This window comes from Salvia hispanica, chromosome 5 (genome assembly GCF_029641045.1).
Source record: "Salvia hispanica isolate PSC_SH4W2 chromosome 5, Shi_PSC_v1, whole genome shotgun sequence".
Classification (NCBI taxonomy): Eukaryota; Viridiplantae; Streptophyta; class Magnoliopsida; order Lamiales; family Lamiaceae; genus Salvia; species Salvia hispanica.
In genome coordinates, this window is record NC_142696.1 from 47,643,299 (window position 1) to 47,664,646 (window position 21,348).

The 21,348-nt window shown below is 35.2% G+C and overlaps 2 protein-coding genes across 2 annotated transcripts; one reads left to right on the forward strand and one right to left on the reverse strand.

The window, feature by feature from the left end:
* Positions 1-7,889: 7,889 nt before the first annotated feature.
* Positions 7,890-11,783, reverse strand: LOC125186320 (uncharacterized). The gene is made up of 3 exons (XM_048082671.2): positions 11,160-11,783; positions 8,398-10,580; positions 7,890-8,320 (listed from the first exon to the last, which is right to left on the reverse strand). Exons 1-3 carry the CDS (start codon positions 11,603-11,605, stop codon positions 7,968-7,970), a joined length of 2,982 nt encoding a protein of 993 aa, XP_047938628.2. The 5' UTR covers positions 11,606-11,783; the 3' UTR covers positions 7,890-7,967.
* A 5,779-nt stretch (positions 11,784-17,562) lies between these two features.
* On the forward strand, positions 17,563-19,360 carry LOC125187459 (beta-amyrin 28-monooxygenase CYP716A378-like). The gene is made up of 4 exons (XM_048084057.2): positions 17,563-18,077; positions 18,176-18,616; positions 18,710-18,879; positions 18,964-19,360. Exons 1-4 carry the CDS (start codon positions 17,591-17,593, stop codon positions 19,261-19,263), a joined length of 1,398 nt encoding a protein of 465 aa, XP_047940014.1. The 5' UTR covers positions 17,563-17,590; the 3' UTR covers positions 19,264-19,360.
* Positions 19,361-21,348: the final 1,988 nt, after the last annotated feature.

The following is a 21,348-nucleotide window of genomic DNA, read 5'->3' on the forward strand; positions in this document are numbered from 1 at the left end:
TATTTGGCTTGGAATTAGTCACTAAATATTCATCAACTCGACTTAGACATATGAGATCTGTTTAAATTTTATTTTACCAATTGATATAAATTAAAAAAAAAAAAAGAGTCGCCCATAACTTCAAAGAATATAGTAATATATATATATATATATGTATGTACGTGTTTCATACACAACCCCACTGAGGATATAATTTCAGTATAAATTTTCAATAATTTGTTTTAGTGGTAGGCTCAGTTTTGTTTTCGTGTTATCACCATTGTCCAACTCATTAGCGACCCACCTTGTTTATTAATGCACGCACTTCAAAAAATATAAACCAACGAAATATATCGTCGATATTAAATATAATTACGATTTTATCCATAATATATTTTACATCAGAAATACTTATCGTCAATTCGTTACTAAAGTTTAACGATGAAAGCCCACGTTGTTAAGTTTTTCCAAGTCTATATAGTTATAATCAGACACACAAAAGAACCAAACGACAAAACCACGACCAACAGACCTTCCACCAACAAATAAAGCAATAAAAAGAGTGATGATACTTTTTTTATAATATAATTCATCTAATTTTTTAAAGGTGGAAAAGAAAATAAAATCGCCACAATGAAAATAATGATCAAAACCTCTTTATTCCATATTATAGAATGTGACCACTTATTATAGTGCAGTTAATGGGCCTTATGCTGCTCACTTTAGCCCAATAAAGATCCAATTAGGAAATTTTTCTGTGGTGTGGTTTGAACTCGTTAATGGGCCTTATATATGCTGTCCACTTTAGCCTTGATTTTTAATTAATACTTGCATCATATTTAATGAAGATTTTATAACTTTCGAATTTAAATTATGACTTAGCTTGTCTCTACTAATGAAAAAGGCTGGCACCTTCACATAAATCATTTATTGCTTATTGCCTCTTAACGTGATGTCTCATCCTCTTGACTTATACTTCCTTTTTTCTACATAAGTCAAAATCACTGTTGGATAAACTCATAAAAGAATAGTATGTACTCTACTCTTTCTTATCCCTATTTATCTTTTGGTTTGGATTTTAACGAATTGATTGAGTGTTCTGAGTTGGATAAATGAATAAAACGTTAACTTGTAGTGATTTTATAAATAGAATGTCGTTTAATTTGAATGGATTATTAGAGTCTTACTTAACAAAAAATGTAAGGTTTAGAAAATCATGATATTTGGTCAATTTGTTCTACGATTACATAAATCAATCGAAAAACTGTGCATTTTAATTTCGTTAACAATTATGCTACGATAAAAAAAATCTACTACTTACGTGTACTATATTACTGATGTTTTTCAATCACACAATATGATATCTCAACTATCATATCAGATACAGTTTCACGCATAAAAATTGACATGCGAAAAAATTTAACTATTCAATATGATATCTCAGCCAAGATACAGTTTCACACAAAAAAAAAAATTGGCATGCGAACAAATTTAACTTTTACAGATTTTTTTTCTAGGTTAGGTATATACACTTTGACTAAACATGCATCACCATTTTCTCGACAATTTACTCTTAATATAGTGAGTAGAGTATAATTTACTAAAATGACGAAATATATTTGAGTAGTGGTCGAAGTGTCACACCACACCCTCCATAAAAAAAATATTTGCAAAAACTTATAAATCTAACACCCATATATACAATATTTATTGATTCCACCTAAATCTAGAGGACCCAATTCAATAAATGAGGGATGGCAAAGAATGACTAAATGCACCAAAAAATAAGACAAGACAACTTCGATGCTGAAATATAAAGAATAATATATCCTTACAGATTTTTTGTAACTGAACTTTTTTTTTTTTTTTTTTATTGATCCTTTTCTACGGATCGACTATATATGCACAAAACGAATAAAAGTAGGTTTGAGGAGTAAACTAACAATGGCGAAAAAGCAACGGAGTCGACTCGAACATTTTAATGATTTCAATTGTGAAATTAATGATTTCGATGGTGAAATTATGATCTAGGTTTTGATATAACTTAACCATAGCAAAAATACTACTAACAATCATGATCTACGCTTTCTTATGAATTCATGTTTGTCCTTTCTTTTTTACACATATGAACTTAGGGTAGTGATAAAATGCAAACTTATATATTGTACAAATTCAAAACTCCTCAACACAGTTTCAATACAATATCAACACAGTGTAAAATTTCAAGATTTTAATGTCAACACAGTATCAACACAATATCAACACAACATCAATCATTGACTACAGTTGAAATTCTATTGATGTTTTTTTGTGATCTGTTGACATTTTTCAATTATAGTTTTCATTTGATCACATCCCTATGAACTTAATCCTTGTAATTAAACCAACCAATAGACATATAAGTCACAAGTGTTTAGTTTTCACTTTCAGGGTGATCGAATTAGCAAGCTTGCTGATGAGATATTAGGGTTAATATTATCTTCGATGAGCTTGAAAGAAGCTATAAAGACAAGTGCACTCTCCTCTCGATGGAGGAGCTAGTGGATCTTCACACGCAAACTAGATATAGATCTAGATTCGACAACAATACTAGACAATCGGAGAAACTCCTATAACATTAACAAATTAAGGTTCAAGTATGTTAGATGGATTGATCGTCTATTCACCATACTCCCGAAATCCTCCACGCTCCACTTACTCCTACTCACGAGACGAGTGTTACTATTTCCCATACCAAAAATGGAATTTTCCCGACAATCTGAAGTTGCTCAAGAAGCTGAATTTGCATTATGTGAATGTGAGTGGTATGGCTGTGGCGTTTTTGTTGGGAAACTGTCGTCTCCTTGAGCAACTGTCCTTGTCCTGGTGTGGAAATGGGCTTTCGTCTTTGGAGGTTGTTGGGACCTCGCCGGTGTTCAAATGCCTAGAAATCACATGTTAATTAAGATGATATACATATATTGATATTGTGCAGGACACTTTGGAAAAGATAATGCCTAAACTTAAGGAATTGGTGGTGGTTCTTAGCAGTGAGTACAAGGACAATTGTTCTCTCGTGCTAATAATAAGCTGGTTTGGTGTGGCACCTTGCTTGGAGAGATTTATTCTAGAGGTAACTATCTATTTATATTGCCAAGGTTGGTCAAATTCTGTATTGTTAAATTATAAACTTTGCATGATTATCTTTTCACTATTCATATGTAATTTGAGTCTTCCGAACATAAGCCTTCTCTTCTGCAGCGATTTCAAGGTTGCGGTTATAATTTTATGCTCATCATCGTGTATCTTCACAGCGGCGGTATCCTCGATTATCCGCGTCTTGACGTTCGACGTCACTTCCAGTAGCTCTAGCCTCCTAGTAGCGGCGACATTGAGGTCGATACTGTTGCAAAACATTGCCGGGAACACCCCATTGGATCTTCGTTGGTATCCATCCGAATTTGAGAATGAACACCCCATTGGGTCTTCATTATTATCCATCCGAATTTGAGAATTTGGGGAGAAAGAGGGATTTTTCTGAATTTGAGAATTTGGAAAGAAAAAGGGAGTTATTCACGTCTTGATGTTCGACGTCACTTCCAGTAGCTCTAGCCTCCTAGTAGCGGCGACGTTGAGGTCGAAAATTGTTGCAAAACATCGCCGGAACACCCCATTGATCGTCATTGGTATCCATTCGAATTTGAGAATTTGGGGAGAAAGAGGCAGTTTCCTTTGAATTTTAGAATTTGGGAAGAAACAGGAGTTTTTGGTGGGGAGAGAAGGAAGGGAAAATATATAGGATATATGTTTGGAGAAGTAATTTAGTTTGGAGGAAATATTTTAGAGTAGAATGGGTGAAATATATGAAAAATGTTTTAGAAACAAAAGAAACACTTTTTTTTCTCAAACTTTTCAACTTCTAAACTTATTCAACTTATTCAACCTGTTCAACTATTTTAAAATGGTATAACTCTCACATATTTATAGGCATACATCTCATATTCTAGAATTCTCTACTAGAATTCTACTTAAATGATAATTCTATAATATCTAGATATTTGTATTATATCTAGATAATTATATTAAAAAAATCAAGTTTATTAATTTTAATTCCAACAATATATCATATAAATAGGAAGCTCAAATACCCGCCAACGATTTATCCCTTTCTTTTTTTATTTCAATTTTTATTCCTAGCGTAGAATTTGAAGCCCAATTTTTATTCCAAGGGGAGAAGGTATGCGTAGAATTTGAAGCCCAATTTGTCGTTGAGGATATTAAATGGGCCAGAGCCCAAACACAAAAGGAAATTAATTAAATTGTAACAAAAATAAAAGGGAAAATGAAATGAAGGATTTAGAAATTAGAGAAAAACCCTTAACCCTACCATACTAAACCCTTCCACAAGCTCTCTCACTCTCTCTAAAACCTTCTCATCATTTCATCTTTTCTCGATCCTCTCCACACATTTTTTTTCCGATCAATGTATATAGGTCTACCGTTATTCTCTGCTTTCTGTTGTATGAAATTGTTTGTGCATAAATGGCTGATTGTTTCTACATGCTTTGCGTTTGGATGGCTTTGTCATTGAGCGAGTAATTTCTACTACATTTCAATTTTCATTATCTCCGTTGAGAGGAGTAATTTTGATTCTATTGCATTTATGGGGTGTTGGATCATTAATATAATATTTTAACTATAATATTATATATATTCTATTAATTAATATACTATATAATATATATTACATTATTATTTTTATATTTTATATATATATATATATAATAAAATAAATTACACATATATATTACTAATATATATGATTTTTTTCGGTTTTTCGGATATTTCGGTTTTGTTCGGTTTTTTAAGTTTGGTTTACGGTTTTTCTGTTTCGGTTTTTCGGGTTCGGTTCGGTTTGGGTTTTGAACTAAATTTGGTTTTTCGGTTTTGATTCGGTTTCGGCAAAAAACAGAACCGAAACCCGAATGCTCACCCCTAGTTGCAGAGGGCCGCGCAGATTGGGTCCACCACCACGACTACGGACTCCTCCAACATCCTAGGGAAGTTTGGTCGTGACGAAGATGGAGACAAGCTCAGTGGGTTGTACAGTACAACCAACTCGGGGACGAGCGGGCTTGGGAGCGATGTGGAGGTCTCGTTCTACCCTCCCGTGAAACGGTGTCGTAGGGCGATGACCGGTGATGAGGAGATAGGGTTGGGAGAAACGAGAGATTTTCTTGGGATGCAGACGATCTGCAACCCTTCATCAATCAATGGATGGATATGATATGATTATTGCATGAAGATATATCAAGAACATTGTTGGTTGATGGATATGCTCATATGCATATCTTAAGAGAGAAGACAAAAAAGGAGGAAAGGAAAGGAAAAGGGGAAGGAATTTAGTATTGCAAGCTTTGAGGAGATGCATAGAAATATTTATTTGGAAAGAGAGACATAACTAAGATTCATGCATATCCTGTCTTAGAAAACATGAAAATATGTGTTTATAATAATATTTCAGCTTTTGAAAATTGTGGGCTTCACTATATCTTTTGGTGGAAAGAGAGGGCTTAATATTTGGTGGGGTGCTAAGAAAAGAGGCTCCATTATTGCTTTATTTAAATTGTGCCCTAGTTGTTATCTTCTCAAAACCCATATGTACTTAGAAAGATGTGAAAATATATTATTTTTATTACTATTATTTTCTTTTGGTTATATAGCCTTTCCCAAAAAAATATAGAAAAGAACGCATAAATGTTTCATGCAAGAATGGAGGAGAGGAATCCTAGGTAGGTATGGACGTATGGTGGAACAAGCAATGAATATAGAGTGTATTCTCGATTGTGTGAGGCAACAAATGTGGAGTTTATAGGCTAAATAGAATATCGTTATATGTGTCACATTCTGAGTTAGCTCGCAAATGTCACAATATGAATGGCTCCTTTCTCAAGCCATCACTTTGAGCCGTCGGACGTCTCAATAAATACACACCAATATTACTAGGTACACAACTGATATGGGACAACACTAGAGTTCGTAAAGGAGTGAAATTAAACTAAGTACTGGTTACATTTACATATATTTGGCTTGGAATTAGCCACTAAATATTCATCAACTCGATTTGAACATATATATTGAGGTCTATTTAAAATTTATATTACCGATTGATATAAATTAACTAATGAACTAATATTTATAGCAACAGAATATTTCTCACTATATAATTTATTTTTTAGCTGAGGCCTACCTGAAGTGGCAAAACCAATATAGTATAGTGATACTACTTTTTTTCTAATTTAATTCATCTAATTTTATAAAGGTGGAAATGAAAATAAAATCGACATAATGAAAATAGTGATAAAAAAAAACCTCTTAATTCCATTTACAGCATGATCACTTATTATAGTGCAGTTAATGGGCCTTATGCTGTCCACTTTAGCCCAATAAAGATCCAAATAGGAAATTTTTCTGTGGTGTGGTTTGAACTCGTTAGTGGGCCCTATGCTGTCCACTTTAGCCTTGATTTTTACTCCTTTCGTCCACGATTAACACTCTCATTTCTAAATGACGCGGGTTTTAAAAAATGTTAAAAAAAGTGGGTGGAAGAAAGTTAGTGGAATAGGGTCCCACTTGTATATATTAGTTTTAAATGATATGTGAGTGTAATGAGTTAGTGGAATGTGGGTCTCTTTACCATTTATGGTAATTATGAATCGGGACTCTTATTCATGGACGGAACAAAATGGAAAAATGGGACTCTTATTCGTGGACGAAAGGGATTAATTAATACTTGCATCATATTTAATGAAGATTTCATAACTTTCGAATTTAAATTATGACTTAGTCTCTACTAATTAAAAAGACTGCCACCTTCACATAAATCATTTATTGCTTATTGCCTCTTAACGTGATGTCTCATCCTCTTGACTTATACTTCCCTTTTCTACGTTGGAGACGACCAATGATTTATTGATTTACTTAAGTCAAAATCACTGTTGGATAAACTCATAAAAGAATAGTATGTACTACTATTTCTTATCCCTATTTATCTTTTGGTTTGGATTTTAACGAATTGATTGAGTGTTCTGAGTTGTATAAATGGATAAAATGTTAACTTGTAGTGATTTTATAAATAGAATGTGGTTTAATTTGAATGAATTATTAGAGTCTCACTTAACAAAAAAATATAAGGTTTAGAAAATGATGATATTTGGTCAATTCTGATTTGGTCCGCGATTACATAAATCAATCGAAAAAATTGTGCATTTTAAATTCGTTCGCATTTATATTGCGATAAAAAAAATTATTACTTACGTGTACTATATTGTTGATGTTTTTCAATCAAATAATATGATATCTGAACTGTCATATCAGATACAGTCTCACACAAAGAAAAAATTGACATGCGAAAAAATTTAACTATTCAATATAATATCTTACCTAAGATACAGTTTCACACAAAAAAAAAAATGATATGCAAACAAATTTAACTTTTACAGAATTTTTTTCTATTTTTTTTTATTGTTTTAGGTATATTCAATTTGACTAAACATTCGTCACCATTTTTTCGACAATTTACTCAAAATATAGTGAGTTATTAAAATGACGAAACTATATTTGAGTAGTGGTCGAAGTGTCACACCACCACACCCTCCATAAAAAAAAATATTTGCAAAAAATTATAAATTTAACACCCATATATACAATATTTATTGATTCCACCTAAATCTAGAGGACCCAATTCAATAAATGAGGGACGGCAAAGAATGACTAAATGCACCAAAAAATAAGACAAGACAACTTCGATGCTGAAATCCAAATTGTGACATCTAATTAAATGATATCATATCTCATATTCTAGAGAACAATGTTGCATAAGTATATTTAAATCTTGTGATTCATCACTTTACTAGTTAATTTCAGATGAATTAAATAAAAACCCCACCAACAACCACAAGTTGATAGTATAATCCATATCATTTTTTCTATCTAAAATTAGACTAAATTCAAATGGTATTCATGGGCTTCTTTTCTTGAGATTTAGGTATCAAAGCAATTAATTCCTGCAGCATATTCACAACCCTACGCATGGAAGGCCGAGTGTTGGGGAGGTTGCTAGTGCACAGCAGCCCGATGTCGAGGAGCCGGCCAACGTGCTCCTCGAACTTCTCCAAGCCGAGCTTCGGGTCCACCACGTCGCTAGTCCCGTGCGACTCCAGTGTGGACCGCAACCACGCGGCCAAGTCCTTCTCCCCGAATTCGGGATCAATTGGCGGCCTCCCCGTCACTAGCTCGAGCAGCACGACTCCAAAGCTGTATATGTCGCTCTTCTCGTTCACACGTAGCGTGTACACGTATTCTACAACCAAAACACATTTTTTTTTATCATAATCGTAAATAATACCTAATAACAACAACAATTGTGTACGGACATACCGGGCGCAATGTAGCCGTACGAACCGGCAATAACGGACATGGACTCGAGGCCGTTGTTGGCGGTCTTCTTAACCACTTTTGCAACGCCAAAATCCGCAATCTTAGCACCGAAGTCTCCATCGAGCAATATGTTGTTCGACTTCACGTCCCTGTGCACGACCGGAGGGACAGAGTCGTGGTGCAAGTACGAGAGCCCCTCGGCAGCATCCAGCGCGATCTTGAACCTCGTTGGCCAGTCCAATATCCTCTTCGCGCCCTTGTGCAGCGCGTCGCCTAGGCTCCCGTTGGGGAGGTACTCGTACACCAAGAGCTTGCATCTCCCCGCGCTACAGCAGCACCACAACCGGACGATATTCTTGTGCCTGATCCTCCCCAGCGTCTCCACCTCGGTCTCAAACCCGTCCCCGTCCGAATCAAGGCTGCTGATGGTGGCGTTGCTGCTCGCGTCTCTAATAGCCCGGTCGTGCAGCTTCTTCACAGCGACCGTCTCCCCATTGCTCAGCACGGCCTGGTAGACCTTCCCTGAGGCGCCCCTCCCAATCACGTTCGCCTCCTTCAAGCAGTCGCTGATCTCACTCTCGCTGAACCCGAGCTTGTAAAACGACGTCCACTTGGTCACAGCGCCTCGATTCCTCTTCATCCGCCCGAGCTTCCTGTACTTGATCACGAAGCAGACAACGCCAACGAGGAAGACCAGCGCAGCTGCAGCGAAGATAGACCTCAATACCCACTTAAAGACTCGACCACGCCCACTCCCTCCCCAGCTACACGAACCAGAGGCGCGAACACAGAGCCCCGGGTTGCCAAGAAAGCTATCACTGTAAGCATCGCTAGCAAACACGGGAGGGGTGATCCCGGTGAGCAGATTGCTCGATAAATTCAGCTTATTGAGCCTCAAATTCTGCAACGAAGCCGGAATCTCCCCGGAAAATCTGTTACCAGAAAGATCAAGATAGTTCAACACAGGCAAGTCCCCAATCTCATCAGGGATTGGACCAGAGAGCCTATTTTGAGCCAAATTAAGCTCATTCAACTGTGCTAATTCATGAATTCCAATAGGAATTCCACCAGATAAATCATTGTTGCTTAGATCAAGCCTCCCTAGCTGCTTCAGATTCACAATGGAGCTCGGGATTTCGCCACTGAACGCGTTATCACGCGCAGACAACTCAATCAAGGCCTCCAACGATCCAATCTCACGAGGCAGGCTCCCCGAGAAATTATTGCTCGAGATCGACAGCGTGGACAGGTTCGTAGCCCCTGCAATCAGCGGAGAGACACCCCCCGAGAACAAGTTCCCGTGGAGCTCGAGCAAGTAGGCATTAGGCAGCCCCCAAAACTCATCCGGAACCTCCCCGGACAACCGGTTCCCACGCATCCTAACCCTCTGCAGCGTCCTGCATTTGGCAACACTCGCGGGAATGCTCCCCGAGAAATCATTGTATATCAATATCAACGCCTCGAGAGCATTATTCGAGCACAAGAACTCCGGGATCCCACCGGTGAGATTGCAATACGACACGTCTAAAATCTGCAAGGCCGAGTTCTTGCCAAGATCCCTCGGAAGCAAGCCGCTCAGGGGATTCGCAAACAGCTTAAGCTCAACGAGATTCTCGGATAAGGCAATGCTCTCGGGGATCAGCCCCCCGAGCTTGTTCTCGTACAGGTTCAACGACTCGAGAGGCAAGGCACAGAGCTCGGCTGGGATGATCCCACTCAACATATTCATGGAAGCATCAAATCTCCTCAAATTAGCCAAATGAGACCATCCAAGCTGAGGCAATGAGCCACTGAAAGAGTTGTTGAAGAGCTCCATCTGCTCTATGCTGGTGAGCTCCGTGATCTGGCTCGGGAGAGGCCCGGAGAGGAGGTTATCCGAGAGGTCGAGGTTCCTGAGGCGCTTGAGCCGGCCGAGGCTCGGTGGGAACGGGCCAGTGAGGCCGGAGTCGCTTATCCAGAGCTCCTCTAAGTTAATGAGGCTGCCTAGCTCCGGTGGAATGGGGCTAGGTGAGAAGTGATTGTAGGCGAGGAGTAGCCTTTTGAGGGTGGTGATGTTGCCGAGACCCGCCGGAATCGGGCCGGTAAGGAGATTCTCGGTGAGGATTAGGGTTTCGAGCTGCCGGAAAGTGCCGAAAGAGGGGGGAATTTGGCCGGAGAAGCTGTTTCCCTCTAAATTAAGGTACCTGGATTGAAATTCAATTTGCAATTGATTAGAATTGCATCTGAGAATCTATGGAAATCGGAATTGAAGTGAAGAGGCGTTGTAATCACGATCATAAATGCTGATGGAAAAGATTGTTCTAGAAATTAAATGAGAGTTAATAATGGAGAATTCAGATAGGCTAAAAACATGATCTTTGCGTATACTTGACGACATCTGATGAAAATTCAGACTCAATTAAAAAGGTGATTTGCAGATGAACACTAAATTTATCTTTTTTAACCGTAAAGATTGAATCTTTTTTACTGATTTTTAACCGTAAAAATTGAATCTTTATTACGATCTTTTACTTAAAAAGGCTGATTTCTATTTAAACATTTTTACCAACTGGCTATTTGCAGAAAGATGAATTCAAATGAAGCTAACAAAAAGAAATTCTCCCTTTTTTAACTGTAAAAATTGAATCTTTTTACTTAAAAAGGCTGATTTCTATTTAAACCTTTTTACCAAGTGGCTATTTGCAGAAAGATGAATTCAAATGAGCATTAAATTCTTGCTTGATTTCGAAATTAACAGTAAAGATTGAAACTTTATCGCATACCTGAGGAAGGGGAGGTCGGAGAGGGAGGAGGGGATGGGGCCCACGAGGAGATTCTGGGAGAGGTCGAGGCTGACGAGATTCCGGCAGGCGGAGACGGCGGCGGGGAGGGAGGAGTTGATGGAGTTGTTGGAGAGGGAGAGGTTGGAGAGGGAAGGGAGGTCGCAGAGGGAGATGGGGAAGTCGCCGGAGAGGGAGGCGCCGGAGAGGGAGAGGGCGGCGACGGAGCCGAGGCCGTTGCAGGCGACGCCGGTCCAGTTGCAGGGGGTGGCGGCGGCGGCGGACCAGCCGGGGATGGGGAGGTTGGCTCGGAGGAGGAGGAGGCCCTCTTGGTTTAGAGCAAGAGAAAAAAGGGGTGTGGATTGGAGAATTGAGAAGAGGAGGAAAAGGGGAAGGAATGGGGAGAGGGAAGGTGATGGAGGCATTCTTGATGATTGAGAATGAATCATGCAAGAAGATGAAGAAGATTAAGTATAAGAAGATTCTTGCTTTAAGTGTGTGTTGTGTGTTGTGTGTGTGAAGTGATGTGTTGTGTGTGTGAAGTGATGGAGTGTGGAGGGAAAATTTGTGGGTTTGGAATCTTGGTGGTGGTGGAATTAAATGAGGAAAGTGTTGGTTTTGGGACTAGAGTAAACCTTTTAATTGGTTATTGTGTTTATTTATATTGGGATAATAGAATTTGTGATTTTTGCATAGTGATTAAAATTTTTATGTGGTGATTTATCTTATTATGGTAGTGAATCGGATTCGAGACGATTTAATGATGCATTAAAGTACGAGGTGGTCGAATCGGCCGACATTGTTTACCGAATCTCGTTGTTCTTAGTGAAACTATATGTGCTTAACTGGAAATGATTTTTATATGAAAGCATATTTTTGCATAAATTCGATTATGTTAGGAGAATCAAATGAAAGCGAAAGTTCGGTAGTTATAAGATGTATTTTTTAATTGTCGTATAAAGCTCGAATTTAGTGAAGTTTGCCGGTTCTGTAAAATATGCTCTTTTTCTTTAGATTTTTAAGTTGTCGTGTAAAACAAAAATTTAGTGAAATACGCTATAAGAATATATGATCTCTTTGTCCACCGACACTAGTCTTGATATTTGATTACGTAAATTTTAATATACTAAATTGACAAGTATTAGAGAGATATAGAAGAAAAAAAACTGTTTAAAGATTTTATTAGTGAAGATCAAGACCCGCATTATTAAAGATGGAATCTAATCATAAATGGAACACAACTATTTTTTGTTAACGGCCCGAAAAAGAATAAAATGGTTATCGACAAATTAAGTAGTATGATATATCATAAAACTCAATATTATCTAATTTGTGAAATCGAAAACCACTTTTAACATTGCACTGAGTGAGCATATTCTTGTCATCCCAAATTAATCGAAGCAGTTTTTCATCACGAGGTTTAAGAAACGGATATTTATTCAGTTAAAATAAGAAAAAAAAAATAGATATGCAGAGAATATAAAATATGAGCAATAATATGATAAGAAATATTAAAAGCAATGATTTTTGTCAAAAATGATTCATTTAATTTGAGACTTTAGAAAAAATATAATGACTCGGTTAATTTAGAAGGAGGAACGAAATATACATCTTTTGGAATTAGTTTAATATTGTTGTGATAGGCTTTAACTTTTCTTAGGAAAAGTTCGTCTTTGGGATAGATTGGGATTGGAGGAGGTGAGAAATGTGACAAATTTATTTATGGGAAAAGGAAGGAATTTGAAGAGTTGAAATAAGTGTGAATTTGTTATGAGTGGGATCCAGCAAATTTTTATTGGGACTATTTGGATGGGATAAAAGCAAATCTGATAAAAGTTTGTCTCGAATTAGTGGGATAAAGACAATGAACAGAATTGTATCATTAATTAATTGTATTTTGATAAATTTCAGTTTTGAAAATGGAATCAAATTATTAGACACGTCTGGCTCTTGGTATATAAAAAAGATATGGCTGAATTTATGTTCTATTTTCAAAATATTAGTGTAAATGGAAGATTTACACTTTTAAAGAGCAGCTATAATTAAATAATAAATGTGGATGGGTTTTATTTGAATTTACTATTGTTCGATGATTTTTTTTTCACTCAAGTATTTTGAATTCTCGGATAATTCACACGTTTGAATTGGAATGTGGTAGATGATGATGGTTTTCTAACTATAACTACTATTTGGACTAAACTTGGAAGTTGGAATTACATATTGTACCAGTTTTACAATATTGGCTATGATTCTAGTGTGTTTAACATTGTACAAGTCGATTAATTGTCGATTTTTAATTTAAAATTGAGAAAAAATATAAAAAAAATGTGAAACTTCGAAAAGAAACATTGGCAACGTGAGAAAAGGCAAAAAAAAAAAAAAAAACCCGACACAAGCCATCGATGCTTTTGTCTGGTCACATGCTATTCTAATTTTTCAGAACTATAACTGTCATTTCACAATTGAAACAACCAATTATCCCAACCCAACAGTGGCTCATTGAAGCGAGAAAAAGGCAAAATCTACGCAAAAATCAACAATTTTGAAGTGAAACTGACGATCAATGCCTTTGTCGAGTTAAATACCATTCCAATTTTTCGAAACTTCAACAGCTAGTTCCGAATCAAATTCAACCCAACAGTGGTTCATTGAAGCGTTGGAGAAAAAGACAAAATCTACGCAAAAATCAACAATTTTGAAGTGAAACTGACGATCAATGCCCTTGTCGAGTTAAATACCATTCTAATTTTTTGAAAGTTCAACAGCTAGCTCCGAATCAAATTCGCCAATGCATCCATCCCTACCCAAAAGTGGCTAAACATAATGTAAATAGCCACCTATATTTAATAAATAACTAAAATGATTTTCCAAACTCGATTAAAATACAAATTGATATATGATGGTTAAGCTCCATTGAAAAAGGGAAAAAATAAACAATTGAAAATAGCTGCTCATAAATTTACTGCTGTCGCTCTCAAGAAAATCAAAATTATTGTTGTTATGACTGGAAAAGGCCAGACAATACTTTATATATGAGTTACTATCAAATTATTGAAATAGCAATAAATCAAGTGAATAAAACATAGTAATTCTTACATATACAAGTTTCGAATATAATTTAGGGGCTAAAGGCTATAGAATATGAGGTAAACTGTGGGGCAAAAATCAAGAACATTGATTAATATATGGTCAGTTCTATGATTTTAAAGATTAGGAGTAAAATCACTAAATTTTGTTTGTTCGAAATTATTTTAGGTGAAATTGTAGTAATGTGGCAGCGGAAAATATAAATAATTATTTAATTTAAAATTTTAGAAATATATTATATGTAGTGTAGGGGATAAATTTTTTTTACCATCGCATAATTGTGAACAAATTTATCAAAAATATTAAATAGAGTCAAAAAATTAAATAGAGTCAGAAGTTTATATTGAAATAAATATGAAAGTAATGTAGTGTCGGTGGCCCAGTGAATTTAATATTGATCCCACTCGTGGGCTTGAAGTGATTTAATGAGAAACTTCACATCATAATTGATACCTTAATCTACGGATATTTTTTCATTTAATCAATCAATTATTTATATATTTATTTTATATTAATTCAAGTTACATTTTTATCAAAATACTTTGAAATAATAGCCTAGTAGTGTGGTGAGTATTTTTAAGACTAGGTTTTAATAATGTTATAGAAGTGTAATAGTACTATGTACTTATTCATTAGAGATGTCAGCATAGTTCGAAACTCGCAAATGGATCAAAATAGCTTGTCAAATTTAGAGGATGTGAGTATAATCCATTTAGTCTTTAATGTGAGTAAAAATGACCCGAAATTCAAAAAATAGTCCAGTTATACGTTAACACTTTTAAAAACACACAATCTTAATTTTTGGTTGTTAGTTTTTAACTCGATTAATCAACTTGGTTAGCTCGAAACCTGAACATTTAGGCTAGCTCGAAACCTGAACACTCAGGCTGATTCAAAATCAGATGAATTGACTCGATTGGTCTCTCATGTTTTAATATACAAGCATAATGAGCATAACAATTGTAAAATCAACCAATGAATAATGAATAGAATCTAAGTTAGTCCATAATTTCAAACTTCATTTCAAATGTACTAATAATTGGCGATGGAATTGTGGAGAAAGTCTTCAATTTTGAACTGCTCTTATTTGACTCTACCTAAAAAAGCACAGAAATTAATCCAAACATCAATCTTTTCTTCCTCTGTTTTTCTTCATTCAAACATTATTAATTGGTCCAATTAGCCTAACTGTTTGGTTTGTTGTCAATCAGTTTAGATTGACAACTAATAATAATAAAATTAAAATTTTTAATGACAATAGAATGGAATTGTATCAATCACTATCCGAATTAAATTGATAGGCTTGCTTATAAATGATGTGGGCCAATGAGAAAGCAATAAGTCATTTGGGCCTCAAAGTTTATTAAGATCCATATAGAAAAGCCCATATATGTGATTGGATAAACTAAATTTGATCCTTTTCTCCTGAAATTAAATGAACTTGCTCATTTAAATATTCAAATATTGTGATGTTAACAAAATTAGAGTAATATCTGTGCGATTAATAAATCATTAATTTTTTATATTTGTTTAATTTTTAAATAATTAAGTAATGACATAAAAAATAACACTGTAAATAAATATACATACAATACCAATTTTAGCCTTGTACAAAATAATAAAAAAAATAGTAAATTCATAAATAATAATAGTAATACATTAACACTTGTGTTAATAAATCTGAATAAACTTAAAGTTTAGAATTTTAATTAAAAAGAAAGCTCCTATAAAAAGTGAGTTTTTGACCTTTTAGAATATTGCTCTCTATTGAAAACATGATTATGAATCGAGAAGGTGAGACGACACACAATAAAATAAAATAAAAAAAACCCACGAAGCCAAAATTGAATATTCCCACCCAATGTGCTAAAATTTGAAGAGATTAGCATTGCTGATGAGTGAGAATGAATCATACTACAAGAAAATGGAGCACTTTCTTGTTTAAATTGAGTGGATGAAGCCAAATATGACTAGTTTTTTGTGAATGACCCCCCAAAAAATAGATGACTATTGGTTATGAACCGACAAAGTATATTTCTTTTTCTTTTTCAATGGTCTAAGATTATTTTTTCTTGAGATGGTATGGAATCGAATTAACCAAGACCAAATTTTTCATCGGGAAAAGGTTGAGACTTTTAAGTCAAAATCAATCATTCATGTCACTGTTCCAAGATTAAGTATCAAACTTTATCTAATCAATCAAATAACATTCATAAAATTCAACCTTATCTAATTTACAAATCCGAACACAACTTTTACATTTGCGCTGAGTGATTATACTTTCATTGTCTCATATTAATCAACATGTTTTGTTGCGAGATTTAAGAAACCGGTGTTTAATAAATTAATAAGATCATTAAGGTAAAGTATGTAAGAAAAGATGGATAAATAGGAAGATAGTAAAATACTACTAGTATAAATTATATAATAAATAAATAATAAAACCACTAATTTTGTTGAAAATTGATTCATTTAATTTGATACTCCATGTCAAAAAAAAAAAAATAACTCAGTTGATTTAGCAAGAACCAAAATCCTACTCCATATGTTTTGGCATTAGTATAATACTGTCACGAATTACGATAGCCTTGAATTCGTTTCCAAAAAAAGTTAGCCCCCTCTGAATGGAATTGGTTGGGGTTGGGGTGATGAGAAACGTGACAATTTTATTTATGGGAAAGGAAATGAGTTGAAGAGTTGATAATAAGTGTGACTTAGCATTTTCCAATGAGTAGAAACGTAGAATCCAACAAATTTTTCTTTTGACTTTTTAAGTTTGAAAAAGCCAAATTTTGTTAGGAATGGAGTTTTGGAGAAAATACCAAAAATGTCCTATAAATAGCAAAATTATGAATAAGAAAAAACAATATTACTACTAAGTACTATTCAAATTTAGGAATAATTTTAGAAATATACTCTCTCCGTCCCGCTCAGTCTCATTGACTTTTCTGTCATTTTTTTGTAAAAATGATAAAAAATAGTTACAGTGGAAAAATGGTAAAATAAGAGAGACAATAGTGTAGATAAGATTTTTCTCTATATTAGTATTTATCATTACATATGGCCTAATTAAGAAGGTCAAGATTTCTTTCCCCACTACACATTGATAATGCTGTTTATCATCAATTAGAAATCAATGATGGCAGGAATTGATTAAGAGCATAACAAAAATCTGAAAAATCGAAAGTATTTAGTGGTGGGGATCACGGCTGCACCATTACCAACAGAAATGGTACATGAGTAATGTGACTAAAACGACAAAATCAATTAATAAGCATTAGTTGTTAATGCTGTATATATATAGAAGAAGTGGTAACCAATTCAATCACAAACACATACTCAAAAAAATGGATTCAATTATGTTTTTCACCATTGCAACTCTTCTAATCTCCACAATTTTTGCGATGATTCGAAGGTCGAGAAATCGGAATCCGAATCTGCCCCCGGGCAGCCTCGGGTGGCCGCTCGTGGGCGAGTCGCTCGAGTTCCTCCGCGCCTCGGTCGACGGGGAGCCGGAGGAGTTCGTGCGGAGGAGGGTGAAGAGATATGATTCTCAAGTTTTTAAGAGTAGCCTAATGGGGGAGAATATGGTGTTCATGTGTGGGGCTGCCGGGAACAAGTTCTTGTTTAGCAACGAGAGCAAGGCGGTGACCGTGTGGTGGCCGGGGTCCGTGAGGAAGCTGCTCGGGCCGTGCTTGGCCACGAGCACGGGAGAGGAGGCGAGGCTCGCGAGGAGGATGATCGCGTTGTTCTTGACCCCGGATGCCTTCTCGAAGCTCTATATCAAGACTATGGAAACGGTCTGTCACCAGCATATCAAAACTCACTGGGAAGGTCTTAATTAGTTTCTCTTATTTTATTCTCTCTTTGTTTATTTTTTTAAAATATTGTTATCTCGTGGTGTGTGTTTTATTTTTTTTTGCATTGACCAGGTAAAGATGAGGTCAAAGTGTTTCCGACGATCAAGCGGTACACGTTTGGGCTTGCGTGTCGGCTTTTCATGGGGCTCGAGGACGAGGAGCATATCGGGAAGCTAGCTTTGATGTTTAATATTTTCCTTGCAGGTTTAATCTCGTTTCCGATAAATTTTCCCGGGACGAGATTCTGGAGGGGAAAGTTAGCAACACATGCGATCAAGGATGAAGTGCTAAAGATAGTGAGAGCGAGGAGGTCTAGTTCCGAGCAGAAACTAGACCTTCTTAATCATCTGATTACCACCCCGGATGAGAGAGGCAATTATATGACCGATTCCGTCATTGTCAACAATATCCTCATGTTGCTTTTCGCGGGACACGACACCACTAGTGTCACCATCACCATGACTTTCAAGTGTCTCGCGGCACGCCCAGATATTTATGAAAGGGTTCTCAAAGGTATATATGTTTGCCTATCTATCCCTCTTAATTTATCAATTTTATAATTTTATAATAAAATAACGACTGTTGATGTTGATGATGACGTTGCAGAGCACGAGGGCATAGGCGAATCCTTGCAGTGGGAGGACCTACAGAAGATGAAGTACACGTGGAGCGTTGCGTGTGAAGCTTTGAGGCTTACACCGCCCGTCATTGGTGGGTTCAGAGAAGCCTTGGTTGACATAGACTACATGGGCTACCACATTCCCAAGGGATGGAAGGTGTAATATAATCTTCATATACATTGTTGCATCTTATATGATATGATATAATATGATATGTAATATGATTGATATTTATGTTAGTTGTTTTGGAGCGCCTCCAACACACACATGGACTCGGGCTTGTTCCCGAGCTCGGCCGACTTTGATCCATCGAGATTTGAGGAGTCATCGGGGCCGGCCCCATTTACGTTTGTGCCATTTGGCGGGGGGCCGAGGATGTGCACCGGGAAAGAGTTTGCTAGGCTGGAATTGCTTCTACTAATGCACAATTTGGTGAAGAGATATAGGTGGAAGCTTGTGTATCCTGATGAGAAAATTTCATGTGATCCAATGCCCACACCTCTCCAAGGTCTTCCTGTTCGTCTTCAACCGCATAACTAGTTGAAGTCTTTTCTATTGGAAATCAAGACCGGGTTTTATTTTGTGCAACTGTTGTGTTAGAACTTTTAATTTTAATGTCAAGTTTAATTTTATGTAATGTCTTGAAATTTGTCTATCATTCATAAGTTTACTGATGTATGTTTCCAGAAAATAAAAATTGTTGTTTAAGTTAGAAAAGGCCAAACCATACTTTATAACCTTACTTTATAACCATACTGTTATCGAAGTCAACTAAAATCACGTTATGTTTTAGGCAACAAATCAATTTGTACTATGCTTCACTTTCCATGCTTTAGAAACTTATTCTGGCTTGATGTTGATTTTGAAAAAAATGTTTAATTTTGAAGAAAAAATTTACAGAAAAAAATTTGTAGCGAATTCGTGATAAAGAGGGGTGGTTCAAATAAAAGTTTCTTCTGTTCACAAAATAAAATTAAGATGAGTGGTTTTGGTGTAATTTATGATGATTATAGAAATAAATACACTTATTATGCGATTAATTGTATACTGGATGTTATTATGCGATAAACAGTTGTGTATAAAATGCATTGAATCTATCTAATTTAGTGATAGTATAATACTTTCGTCATCTCATATTAATCAAAGCGTTTTCACGATTTAAGAAACTGGTGTTTAATAAATTAAAGAAATAGAAATTAAAGTATGTAAGAGAATAAGGTTTATAAAAATGAAGATAATAAAATACTAGTATAAGTTGTAGAATAATAAAGTAATAAATTAATAAAACCACTAATTTTTGTTTAAAAACTTATTCATTAGCACACGTAAAAAAAGATGACTCAGTTGATTTAGGATTAAAAGTTTGTCGCATCTCACATTTTATCATTATGGGTAGTAGATCCATATTCTATTAACTAATTATCACTCTTATTTTATTATAAAACTAATACTTTTGTTAAAAGTAGAATCTACATTCGAATAACTTTTTTAATCCACTTTTTATTACACTTCTTAAAATATGTGCCCGATCAAAATGTGACAAAATTTAAAGAATTGGAGAAATGCTACCTATTAAAATACGTTATACTATTATACTTACTCTTGTGATTAGCAATAACTATACAAATTCATTAATAAGACCCAAAAATAACTTCTCTCTAAATATGCTCAAGCATCTCAAATTTTACAACAATCAATCATTCGATAATATAATTGAGAATTAACGAATGAATCACACTAAATTAACAAAGACCATCCCAACAATTATATAAACATAATATCTATAATTTTAAGATTCTAAATATCCATTGCTAATAAAAATACAAAAGAATCAATATCTAGAGTCTAAAAGTTAATAGTAACTCCACTAATAAATTCTCTCGCTTTAAATGGATAACAATTTCAAAGTTTCGTGATTGAATTATTCGGGCCTCACGGGCATGGGTTGGGCCTGCATAGCCCATTTGGCCAATTTAGCTTCACTATCAAATCACCCATTTTATTAAATATTATCTTCATCAACTAAAAAAATTGTCTCACATCTCCATTTCCACCATCCAAAAAAAATAGTCTTATAGTACTTAAAATGAAAAATGACTTCTAATTTATTACTCATTTATTATGTTGTTCTCTTTTACTTTATATTCACATTTGATCTTCGTCTTTCATATTTTATTCACTTTATTTCTTTATATCATATTTTCTGAATTTCGCATTGGATGCAATTTGCACAAACTACTTTTCCATAGTTAGTGCAAAGTTAGGTTAATAAAAGCAACACAAATTGAACTTATATCTAATGGACTCGTATTGAATTCGATGTTCCGCCTAGTGCCCATTTTTGGAGAACATGTATTGGGGAGCAATAAATATTACACTCTCCGTCCCTAAAAATTTCACTTATTTTCTTTTTCGTCCGTCTTTAAAAATTTATCACCTTTCATTTTTATCATTTTTGGTAATAGATCCACATCCAAAAATTAGTCCCTACAAATGCAGTTTTGAAAATACAATTAAAAAAAATTATAATAAATTTCTTGCTAATCTATAATCCATAACTTATAATATATCTATATCTGATCTATAATCTATAAATATGTAAAGCAACAATCTTTTTTGAGAAAA

Coding starts and splice junctions, on each gene's coding strand:
- LOC125186320 (XM_048082671.2), bottom strand. CDS start 11,605: ATGATTCATTCTCAATCATCAAGAATGCCTCCATCACCTTCCCTCTCC. Junction 10,581..11,159: donor TCCGACCTCCCCTTCCTCAG/GTATGCGATAAA, acceptor ATTTCAATCCAG/GTACCTTAATTTAGAGGGAA. Junction 8,321..8,397: donor GTACGGCTACATTGCGCCCG/GTATGTCCGTAC, acceptor TTTTGGTTGTAG/AATACGTGTACACGCTACGT.
- LOC125187459 (XM_048084057.2), top strand. CDS start 17,591: ATGGATTCAATTATGTTTTTCACCATTGCAACTCTTCTAATCTCCACA. Junction 18,078..18,175: donor TATCAAAACTCACTGGGAAG/GTCTTAATTAGT, acceptor TGCATTGACCAG/GTAAAGATGAGGTCAAAGTG. Junction 18,617..18,709: donor TTATGAAAGGGTTCTCAAAG/GTATATATGTTT, acceptor ATGACGTTGCAG/AGCACGAGGGCATAGGCGAA.